This window comes from Papio anubis, chromosome 4 (genome assembly GCF_008728515.1).
Source record: "Papio anubis isolate 15944 chromosome 4, Panubis1.0, whole genome shotgun sequence".
Lineage (NCBI taxonomy): Eukaryota > Metazoa > Chordata > Mammalia > Primates > Cercopithecidae > Papio > Papio anubis.
Window position 1 is genome coordinate 20,005,318 of NC_044979.1, and position 12,171 is coordinate 20,017,488.

Here is a 12,171-nt window from a genome sequence, read left to right on the forward strand (position 1 = left end):
GTACCCCTGCAGGTCCTGATGCACACACTGCACTTAACGGACCAAAAGCATTGTGAACCCAGCATATCTGAGACAGGTTTTGGTCCATTTAGAAAGTTTATTTTTGCCAAAGTTAAGGATGTGGCCATGACACAGCCTCAGGAGGCCCTGAGGACACATGCACAAGGTGGTCGGGGTAGAGCTTGTTTTATGCATTTTAGGGAGACGTAATACATCAATTAATACATGTAAGATTGACATTGGTTCCATCTGGAAGGGCAGGACAACTCAAAGGGTGGGGGGCTTCCAGACCACAGGTAGATGTAAATCCAGACCACAGGTAGATGTAAACATATGACTTTTTTTTTTTTTTTTGAGATAGAGTCTTGCTCTGTTGCCCAGGCTGGAGTGCAATGGCACAATCTCAGTTTGCTGCAACCTCTGCCTCCTGGGTTCAAGCAATTCTCCTGCCTCAGCCTCCAAGTAGCTGGGATTACAGATGCCTGCCACCATGCCTGGCTAATTCTTTGTATTTTTAGTAGAGATGGGGTTTTGCCATGTTGGCCAGGCTAGTCTTGAACTCCTGACCTCAGGTAATCCACCTGCCTTGGCCTCCCAAAGTGCTAGGATTACAGGTGTGAGTCACCATGCCCGGCTGATCTAAACATATTCTGATGGCATTGGTTGAAAGAGTTGTCAGTGGAAAAGAATGTCTAGTTTAAGACATTCTGGTCTCCACAACCAAGGTTTTATCATGCAAATGAAGCCTCCAGGTAGCCAGCTTCAGAGAAAATAGATTGTAAATGTTTCTTACCGACTTAAGGTCTGCATTGATGTTAATACTGGAAAGGTGTAATGGGGCATGTCCGACCGCACTTCCTGTCGTGGCCTGAACCAGTCTTTCAGGTTAAATTTTAGAGTATCCTGGCTGAGGAGGGAATCCATTCAGATGGTGGTGGTTGGGAGGTGAATGGGGGCGGGGGGACGGGATGCTTCAAATTTTATTTCCGATTTACAGCATTAATAAGTTACAGATGTATGGAAGTCACTTGTGCAAATTCAGTTTGAGCTTTGTTTGGTTTTTAGTGATAGCTGCTTATTTAATGCTCCAGCAGGAGCAATTTTCTCCTTAAAATGATGCTTGATGGTGAGGCTAACAGAGTGCTAGATCAAGCATGTGTTCGTTTTTTCATAAGGTTATTCATTGTTTTGTAGATGTGTAATATTTTGTTACAGTAAATGCTAATGAAAAGTGCCATATTAGGTAACAAAAATGTCAACCCAGGCTGGGCACTGTGGCTTGCGCCTGTAATCTGAGCACTTTGGGAGACTGAGGCAGATCCCTTGAGCCCAGGAGTTCAAGACCAGCCTGAGCAACATAGTGAGACCCTCTCTCTTCAAAAAAAAAATTTTTTTTGAAGTCAATCCAAACATCATTTATTAATTTCTTAAATTTGTTGGAAGAGTTTAGTTTGACCATAAGCCCCTGTAACATTTAGGAGTAACTATTTTTAAGTACTATGACCCTATGATTGAAGACTTCTCTTGTAAAAGGGAGGGGGGGAATATGTCAGATGGGATCGAACTAGAGTGACTCCATCTTGAATAGGGACTGGGTAAAATGAGGCTGAGACCTGCTGGACCGCATTCTCAGGAGGTTAGGCGTTCCTAGTCACAGGAAGAGATAGGAGATCAGCAGGAGTACTTTCACAAGATACAGGTCACAAGAGACCCGGCTGATAAAACAAGGTGTGGTAAAGAAACTGGCCTAAACCCACTAAAACCAAGATGGCGACCAAAGTGAGCTCTGGTTGTCTTCACTGCTTTTTATACTCTAATGATAATGTATTAGCATGCCAAAAGACACTCCCACTGGTGCCAGGACAGCTTGCAAATGCATGGCAATGTCCAGAAATTACCCTAAATGGCCTAAAATAGGGAAGAACCCTCAGTTGCAGGAATTCCCTCCCCCCTTGAATTAACAGGGCCCCTTGGGCTCTTCTCTTCTTAGTGCCTTGGAGCAGGTTATTCTTAAAATATTTTAGGAGATGTCAAAGCACCTAATTACTGCCTTCATGTGTTAGAGAAAGAATTGTTCTTCCCTGGGGCATACTGTAAACTTTGAGCTTTGAAGCCCTAAAGGAGTAGAAGCTAAGTAAAAATGTAAAACATTCCCCAGGAAACAGCTCAATAAATACGTTTAAATCCCCAAATTCTGGCTAATAACAGCAGCAGAGAAGAGCAATTAGAAAACTGATGGAATATGTTTCCATTTATTCTATTCACAAAGAAAATATGTACTTAATTAGAAACTTGTGCCTTGACTGTCCTCATGAATTGAGAGAACTATTTACCTTCGCTTGGGTGTATTTTCATTTGCCAATATGTTTTAGAAAAGAGAATCAGGCTGAGTGCAGTGGCTCACCCCCGTAATCCCAGCCCTTTAGGAAGCCGAGGTGCAACAGTTGCTTGAGGCCAGGATTGGCAATATAGCAAGATCCCATCTCTACAAAAAATTAAAAAATCAACCAGGTGTGGTGGTGAGCACCTGTAATCCCAGCCACTTGGGAGGCTGAGGTGAGAGGATCTCTTGAGCCCAGGAGTGTGAGGCTGCAGTGAGCTGTGATCAAACCACCGTACTCCAACCTAGGAGACAGCCAGACTTTGTCTCATAAATAAATAAATAAATAAATAAATAAATAAATAAGAAAAGGGAATCAGGCTTGGGAAAACATTTTGCCAGTGCTTCCCTTGGCAAAACAGATAAGGCTTATATTTCTTTCTTTTTTTTTTTTTTCTTTTTGAGATGGAGTTTTTCTCTTGTTGCCCAGGCTGGAATGCAATGGCACAATAACGGCTCCTCACAACCTCCACCTCCTGGGTTCAAGTGATTCTCCTGCCTCAGGCTCCTGAGTAACTGGGACTACAGGCATGCGCCACCACACCTGGCTAATTTTGTATTTTTAGCAGAAACGGGGTTTTTCCATGTTGTCCAGGCTGGTCTTGAACTCCCGACCTCAGGTGATCCACCCACCTTGGCTTCCCAAAGTGCTGGGATTATAGGTGTGAGCTACCGCACCCGGGCAGGCTTACATTTCTTAAGTGTTAGAAGGTTTCAAGTATTGGGAGTAAAGATGTAAACTCAGGAGCAGCTGTCAGTTTAGTTCTTAGTGTTAGCTGTCAGTTTAGTTCTTAGTGTTCTCTTATGTGGATATTAGCTGTCACAATTCTCTTCTGATATATAATCGACATCTATGCTTTTGAATTCTTTATCCCTGTGACAAGAAAAACTGATTATTTTTTAAAAGATTATTTAGTTTTTTTAAAACAAAATTGTGCTTTTTCCCGCTTCCTGTTTAGGTTAATCTTAAAGACTGAATTTTTGCCCACGAAATACCGAGGCTATATGTTACCCTTGTCTCAGGTAAGGCAACATAGGAGTTCTACCTGCCTTTGGCATCCTATGGGATATGATGTACATACAGGCATACCTTGGAAATATTGCTGGTTTGGTACCAGATGGCGGCAATTAAGCGAGTGTCAGAAGAAAGTGAGTCACACGACCTTTTTGGTTTCTCAGTGTGTGTAAATGTTATGTTTACACTATACTAAAGTTTAGTAAGTGTGCAATAGCATCATGTCTAAAAAGCAAGCTACACACCTTAATTTTAAAATACTTGATTGCTGATAAATTCTAATGATCTCCTGAGACTTTAGAGGGTCATAATCTTTTTGCTGGTAGAAGGTCTTGCCTCAGTGTTGATGGCTGCTGGCTGATCAGGGTGGTGGTTGCTGAACATTGGGGTGGTTGTGGCAATTCCCTAAACAAAGATAACAATGAAGTTTGCCACATCAATGGACTTATTTTCCTGAATGATTTCTCTGTAGGATGCAATGCTGTTTGATAGCATTCGACCCACAGTAGAGAAACTCTTTCAAAATTGCAGTCAGTTCTCCCAAACTGTGCCACTGCCTTATCAACTAAGTTTATGAATATTCTAAATTCTTTGTTGTCCTTTCAACAACGTCATAGCCTCTTCACCAGAGTAGATTTCATCTCAAGAAATCACTTCTGTTGCTTATCCATAAGAATATAATCCTATAATATATATTACAGTAATAAATTAATATATACATATATTACACAAATATAGTATATATCACACTAATATATTGATGTACATATATGTAAATTATATGTAAATATATTAGTATAATATATACATAGTAGTATATATACATTTATATGCACATATATTACTGTAGAGTGTGTGTGTAGGGGTGTGTGTGTATGTGTGTGCATGTGTAGCTTATATCACCTTGGAGGATAAGTGAGGCTCTTATATTTTTATTTTATTTTTTTTGAAACAGAGTTTCACTATTGTTGCCCAGGCTGGAGTGGAATGGCGCGGTCTCAGCTCACTACAACCTCTGCCTCCTGGGTTCAAGCAATTCTCCTGCCTCAACCTCCCGAGTAGCTGGGATTACAGATGTGTGCCACCATGCCCGGCTAATTTTTTATATTTTTAGTAGAGACGGGGTTTCACCATGTTGGCCAGGCTGGTCTCAAACTCCTGACCTCAGGTGATCCACCTGCCTTGGCCTCCCAAAGTGCTGGGATTACTGGCGTGAGCCACTGTGCCCAGCCGGCTCTGATTTGTTTTTTTTGAGACAGGGTCTTGCTTTGTCGCCCAGGCTGGAGTTCGGTGGTGTGATCTCAGCTCACTGCAACCTCTGCCTCCTGGGCTCAAGTGATCCTCCCACCTCAGACACCCGAGTAACTGGGATTACAGGTGTGCACCACCACGCCATCTGATTTTTGTATTTTTTGTAGAGATGGGGGTTTCTCCATGTTGCCTAGGCTGGTCTCGAACTCCCAAGCTCAAGCAATCCGCCCGCCTCGGCCTCTTAAAGTGCTGGGATTACAGGTGCGAGCCACTGTGCCCAGCAGGCTCTGATTTCTTTAAAAAAAAAAAAAAAGGAAGTGAAACAGGAAAGAAAAAATTTATATATATATTTTTTTCTTTCCTGTTTCACTTCTTTTTTTTTTTTTTTTTCCTGTGGAGATGTGGTCTCACTATGTTGACCATGCTGTTCTGAAACTCATGGCTGTTCTCCTGCCTCAACCTTCCAAAATGTTGGGATGACAGGTGTGAGCCATCTTGCCTGGTGAGCAGTAATATTTTAAAAAACCTTTTATTCTGAGAAGTAGGTCTCAACGGTGGTCTTAAAATACTCAGTAAACTGCCTGTAGTCCCAGCTATTCGGGAGGCTGAGGTGGGAGAATCGCTTGAACCTGGGAGGTAGAGGTTGCACTGGGCCAAGATTGTACCACAGCATTCCAGCCTGGGCGACAGAGTGAGACTTCTTCTCCAAAAAAAAAAAAAAAAATACTCAGTAAACCATGCTGTAAACAGACATGCCGTCATCCAGGTTTTGTTGTTCTATTTTCTAGAGCACAGACAGAGTAGATAGCATCATTTAAACAATTTATTTTATTGATACATGGATTTACATATTTTGGGTATATGTGTGGTAATACATTTGTGTAATCAAATCAGGATAATTGGGATATACATCATCTTATCTCTTCTGTACACTAGGAACCTGTGAATTATTCTCTTCTAGCTATTTTGAAATGTACAGTCAATTAATATTAACTACAGTCACTCTACTGATCTAGCAGACACCAGGACTTATTTCTTCCGTGTGTTTATTCGTGCACAAGATTGAGCATTTTTTTTTTTTTTTTTTGAGGGAGAGTCTTGCTTTATTGCCCAGACTGGAATGCAGTGGGACAATCTTGGCTGGTTCCAAAGAATGGACAAAGAATGGACAAAGTATTGCCCACTCCAGTCTGGGCAATAAAGCAAGATTCTCTCTCAAAAATGAAGAATGAAGAACTAAAGAATGAAGGCCCAAGGAGAGGAGAGAAACCAAAGAATAGCCAGCCAGTGGGGCCATGAGAACCCACGACATTTATTGAGTTCATGTCTTATGTAGGTGCAGTTTGTGGTGCCCCCAAACGATGAAAATAATTGTTTTTGTAGAAGATACATAGAAAATCGTGGGCCACAGACTACCGTAACAGATGGAAAAATAATGATAAAGTTTGAAATATTGTGAGAATTACTAAAACATAGCAGAGATATTAAGTGGGCACATGCTATTGGAAAAATGGCACCAATAGACTTGCTTAAGGCAGGGTTGCAACAAACCTTCAATTTGTTTTAAAAAAATTGCAATATTTGCAAAGTGCACTAAAGCAAAGCACGATTAAAGGGAGGTATGCCTGTGCATGTTTATTTTTGGCTGGTTGATTGTTCTTCAGTTGATACACCGTCTATTATTTTGTACCAACCAAAGAGGCCTGGGAATGCTTGAAGCCATACGTCCAATTCCAAGGTTTTCTGAGCCCAGGATGATCATCATCCAACAGCATTTAGAACACAGCGACCAAATAGTCCAATGACCGGTTTCACTGGAATGACAGAAGCCTAGGAATGCATCCAGGATAAACTTTCTTCCCCATTGAGCTTCAGTAGTAGGCCCCAGCTGCTACCCCTTTAGGCTGTCCTACCTCCCTTCCAAGGATCCTGGTGGTTGCAAGTCCAGAACTGGCTCATACCTGAGGGAATGGGCCAAAATTGCCTCCTTTAGGTGGTCCCAATCCCTCCTCAGGACCCTGATGGTCATTGATTAGAGGTTTCGAATCCAGAAAACAGGTCAGTCTAGGTGCCCTGTCCCATCTATACTTAACCAAAAGCCCTGAATTTTCAGAGGAACCAAGAAAAAGATGACCCTTCCCACTGAAGCCTTTATACACTTGGCAATAAATAAAGCAGTAGGAAAATACTTTCAAATTTATTTTTTGTTAATAAACATAGGTGACTTTTTTTTTTTTTGAGACAAAGTCTCGTCACCCAGGCTGGAATGCAGTGGCGTGATCTTGGCTCACTGCAACCTCTGCTGCCTCGGTTCAAGTGATTCTCCTGCCTCTAGAATGGCTGGGACTACAGGCATGCGCTGCCATGCCTGGCTAATGTTCTCTATTTTTAGTGGAGACGGGGTTTCACCATTATTGACCAGGCTGGTCTGTAACTCCTGATCTCAAGAGATCCACCCGCCTCGGCCTCCCAAAGTGCTGGGATTACAGGTGTGTGCCACCATGCCCGGCCTGACAAAAAATTTTTAAAAGAATCTAACAGGTACTGGATAGTGATTCTTTTCAATCCCTGCAGCTCTCTTCTAATCTTTGTCAAGATGGAGGCACAGGCCGGGTGCGGTGGCACACACCTATAATCCCAACGCTTTGGGAGGCTGAGGCAGGCAGATCGTTTGAGCCGAGGAGTTTGAGACGAGCCTGGGCAACATGGTGAATCTCCACCACTACAAAAAAAAAAAAAAAAATTAAAAAATTAACTGGGGCTATTGGTGTGTGCCTGTAGTTCCAGCTACTCATGAGGCTGAGGGGGGAGGATCACTTAAGCTCAGGAGACCAAGGGACCGAGGCTGCAGTGAGCCATTTATTGTGCCACTATATACCAGTCTGGGCAACAGAGTGAGACTCTGTCTCAAAAAAAAAAAAAAAAACCAGACAAAAAACCAAAAACTGGAGGCTTGGGAGTGCTTGGGTCTTACATGTGGTGTTATTGACTGAGCGTGGCCCTACTCAAGCTCCCCTATGGACATTTTCTCTTCCACCTGTGCCTCTTACTCTGCCATGCTTCCTGGTTCTGTCTCTCCCTTGCTAGTCTTATTTTCCATGTCTCCTGGGTCATCTAATATGCTCTAATACTGGGCTGGGTGCAGTGGCTCATGCCTGTAATCCCAGAACTTTGGGAGGCTGAGGCAGGTGGATCACTTGAGGTCAGGAGATGGAGATGAGCCTTGTCAACATGGTGAAACCCTGTCTCTTATACTAAAAATACAAAAAGTAGCCAGGCGTGGGGGCATGCACTTGTAATCCCAGCTACTCAGGAGGCTGAGGCAGGAGAATTGCTTGAACCTGGGAGGCAGAGACTGCAGTGAGCTGAGATCGCGCCACTGCACTCTACCCTGGGCAGCAGAGTGAGACTCAAAAAAAAATACGTATATATATGAATATATATATATGAGGTGATATATACATATTTTTTCATTCCAATACTTTACCCCAAGCCCTGAATTTTTTTTTTATTGTTAGAGACAGCTTATCTCTCTGTTACCCACGCTGGAGTACATTGGTGTGATCACAGTTCCCTGCAGCCTCAAACTCCTGGGCTCAAGTGATCCTTCCACCTCAGCCTCCTGAGTAGCTGGGACTACAGGTGCATGTCATGGTGCCTAGTGAATTAAAAAAAAATTATTTTTGTGGAGATGGGGCCTTGCTTTGTTGCCCAGGCTAGTCTCAAACTCCTGGCTGCAAGTGATTCCCCCACCTCAGCCTCCCGAAGTGTTGGGATAACAGGCATAAGCCACCGCACTGGCCCCAAAATCTTCCTCTACAACCTAGAGTGCCTCCTTAACCTTCACACCTAGGCAGCCAATGACCTGATAGTTACTTGAATGTCTTACAGGCTCCTCAATACAAGATACTCAGAACTAATCACTTCTTCCTCTGAAGCCTCTTATTTCTGTTTCCAATCTCAGTTAATAGCAAACACTTTCCCCTCAGTGATCTTGGACACAAACTCAGGAGGCATCCTGGGCCCTCCCTGTCCCTCATCCCCAATCACAAGCCCTACTAACACACCCTCTATTATTAGACCTTCAGTCCAAATGTCCATCAGCGAACCCTGTCACCTTTATCTCCGAAATGTGTTCATCCATCCATTAAAAATTTTTTGTACAATTAATGTGTTGAAAATGTGTCAATTAAAAATAAGAATTTTGCTGGGTGCGGTGGCTCATGCCTGTAATCCCAGCACTTTGGGAGGCCAAGGCGGATGGATCACGAGGTCAGGAGTTTGAGACCAGCCTGACCAACATGGTGAAACCCCGTGTCTGCTAAAAATACAAAAATTAGCCAGGAGTGGTGGTGCGCACCTGTATTCCCAATTACTCAGAGGCTGAGGCAGGAGAATTGCTTGAACCCGGGAGGCAGAGGTTGCAGTGAGCTGAGATTGTGCCACTGCACTCCAGCCTGGGTGAGAGAGCAAGACTCCATCTCAAAAAAAACAAAACAAAAAACAAACCTGTTTTTTCACCATTCACTACTAAAATCCCGTTCAATGCTACGTCACTGACCTGGTCTACTGTAGTAGCCTTGTTACTGGCCCGCTTATTCATTGCCTCTTTGACAATGTTGTCCCTGATGACTCAAGTCCCACTCTATCACATTTTTCTATTTTCTTTATAGCCCTTATCGCTTTCTGAAATAATCTTCGTTTTTGTTGGTAACAGAGTTCTTTAGTGATGAAATAGTCACCCTGGGCTAGGTGCAGTGGCTTACGCCTATAACCCTAGCACTTTGGGAGGCCAAGGCGGGTGGATCATTTGAGGTCAGGAGTTTGAGACCAGCCTGGCCAACATGGTGAAATCCTGTCTCTACTAAAAATACAAAAAAAAATGAGTTGGGCATGGTGGCGCGTGCCTGTAATCCCAGCTACTTGGGAGGCTGAGGCATGAGAATCACTTGAACCCAGGAGGCAGAGGGTTCAGTGAGCCGAGATTGCATCACAGCACTCCAGCCTGGGTAAGAGAGTGAGACCCTGTCAAAAAAAAAAAAAAAAAAAAAAAAAAAAAAAGGCAAAATGCTGGACAAGGTGGTTCCCAAAAGAGGATATGTAAAGCACATGGGACAGAAGGAATTTTAATCTTTTTTAAAATATATTTTTCTCCTTTTTTTTTCATTGTCATGATTCCCCAAACAAAGAACTTTAATCTTGGACTTCTCTCCCCTAGGTGTTCTGGCTTGCGGGCTCGCTGCTCATCATTGGCCTGGCCTCTGTGGTCATCCCCACCATCGGGTGGCGCTGGCTCATCCGCATCGCCTCCATCCCAGGCATCATCCTCATCATGGCCTTCAAGGTGGGGAAGCACTCATGGCTCCTTCCTGTCCCCTCCTCCTGCTGGTCCAGTGGCCTTCATGCCCCACAAATATCTATCTTTGTTTTTTTTTTCCCTCGAGACAGAGTCTCTGTTTGTTGTCTAGGCTGCAGTGCAGAGAAATGATCTTGGCTCACTGCAGCCACCGCCTTCCAGGTTCAGGTGATTCTCCTGCCTCAGCCTCCTGAGTAACTGGTATTACAGACATGCGCCACCACACCCAGCTAATTTTTGTATTTTTAGCAGAGAAGGGGTTTCATTATGTTGGCCAGGCTGATCTCGAACTCCTGGCCTCAAGTGATCTGCCCACCTCGGCCTTCCAAATTGCTGGGATTACAGGCGTGAGCCACTGTGCCTGGCCATCTTTCTCACATCCTATTACCTTTACTGGGGAGTCTGTCTCAACCAGCGAGCAGCCCTCACCTCCCTTAGCCTGCCTCATTGCCCCTCTTCCTAGAAGTTTTCCCTGACAGCTCCGTTGTGTTTTTGCTGACTCCACTTTATCCTTCAGCACCCACCTGTTGGATGCTGTTGACATATTCCCAGGCCACCACAGGCCTGCTGGCTGGCGTCCTCCTCTCCCACTCTGTAAGCTGTTCAACTGTAGAATCATCATCTTCCTTAGTTTGCAGTAAAATTCTACTCATTGTTCAAAGACAAGATTGACCGCTCGGCAGAACAGGGTTTTACTTTGGTGTCACCTACCCTATGGAATCAAAGAATGTCAGAATTCAGAAAGGTCCTTGATGGCCATTCATTCTAAACCTTGACTCAATACAGGTGCCATCTTCCAGTAAGTCACCAAAATGACCAACACAAAGGGAAAAAGGAGAGGTCACTAGACCTCTTAGACAACATGGAGTTGTTCCTTTGGCCACATACCTATGAATCTGTAAGAAAGGTGATACTGTAGACATCAAGGGAATGGGTGCTGTTCAAAAGGAATGCCCCCAGGTGTTACTGTGGCAGAACTGGAGGAGTCTATGATGTTATTCAGCATGCTGTTGGCATTGTTGTGAACAAGCAGGTTATGGGCTAGATTCTTGTTAAGGGAATTCGTGTGCATATTGAGTACACTAAGCACTCTAAGAGCCAAGATAGCTTCCTGAAACTTGCAGAAAATGATCAGAAAAACAAGCCGGCTGGGCGCGGTGGCTCACACCTGTAATCCCAGCACTTTGGGAGGCCAAGGCGGGTGGATCACTAGGTCAGGAGTTCGAGACCAGCCTGACCAACAGGGTGAAACCCCGTCTCTACTAAAAATACAAAAATTAGCTAGGTGTGGTGGTGCGTGCCTGTAATCCCAGCTATTCAGGCTGAGGCAGGAGAATCGCTTGAACCTGGGAGGTGGAGGTTGCAGTGAGCCGAGATCGCACCACTGCACTCCAGCCTGGGCGACAAAGCGAGACTCCATCTCAAAAAACAAAACAAAAAAGGAAGCCAAAGGGTAGGTTACCTGGGTTCGGCTGAAGCACCAGCCCTTTTCCACCCAGAGAGGCACATTTGTGAGAACCATGGTGGGAAGCCTGAGCTGCTGGAAACTTCTCCCTATGAATTCATGGCATATGAAGTGCAAAAAATAAAAAGACCTCTGGACTGTTTTTAAAAAAGGGATTTTGGAGGTGTTGAAGGAGGGGACTTCTGACTGTGGAAGAGATTATGTGCTGGGAAACTGTCATATTGCTGTGGAGGCTGGGCATGAGGCAAGAGGAAAAAGGCTGGAAAATCAAAAGTGTCAGAATAACCAAGAGGGGACCCAAACTGCCCTCTGGCCATGGGAATGTGGGGCCAGGTGCTGCTGTGGAGGTGCTTTTTTGAGGAAGAGCCAACAGCCTTGATTGTGTGAGGTGTGAGAGATGGGAGGTGGTCAGAGTTGATTCTCCAGCTTCAGTGGAAGCCCATACTATTTTCTGCGTGCGATGTTCAAACTATACAGCGTTCAGTGGGTTGAGGGCCTTGACAGTCAGAACTGATTCTTCACCATGTGGGTGCTGGAGCGCCCTGCTCCTGTCACCCTTTGGTGGTTGCATGGTGGGGAGGTCCTGGGGTTCCTGGGGAGGGGGTGGAGAGAGGCGCCTGTGGCAGTGGCTATTTACCAATTGAAAGTGAGAATTGCATTATGTTAACAACTAGGTTGGGTCCTATTGGTGCTAAACTGAGTAT

General features: G+C 44.3%; 1 protein-coding gene across 9 annotated transcripts in view; it reads left to right on the top strand.

Moving 5' to 3' along the window:
• The window catches only part of SVOPL (SVOP like), a 75,377-nt gene that overhangs the window by 12,130 nt on the left and 51,076 nt on the right, over window positions 1–12,171 (top strand). For all 9 annotated transcript variants that reach the window (XR_001901254.2, XR_645474.4, XM_031665133.1 and 6 more), the window contains 2 exons: window positions 3,340–3,403; window positions 9,865–9,990. Coding sequence is in view for 7 of the 9 variants with exons in the window: in XM_031665133.1 (XP_031520993.1) it covers window positions 3,340–3,403; window positions 9,865–9,990 (190 nt within the window). In the remaining 2 variants the exon portion in view is untranslated. The remainder of the gene's footprint in view (window positions 1–3,339; window positions 3,404–9,864; window positions 9,991–12,171) is intronic.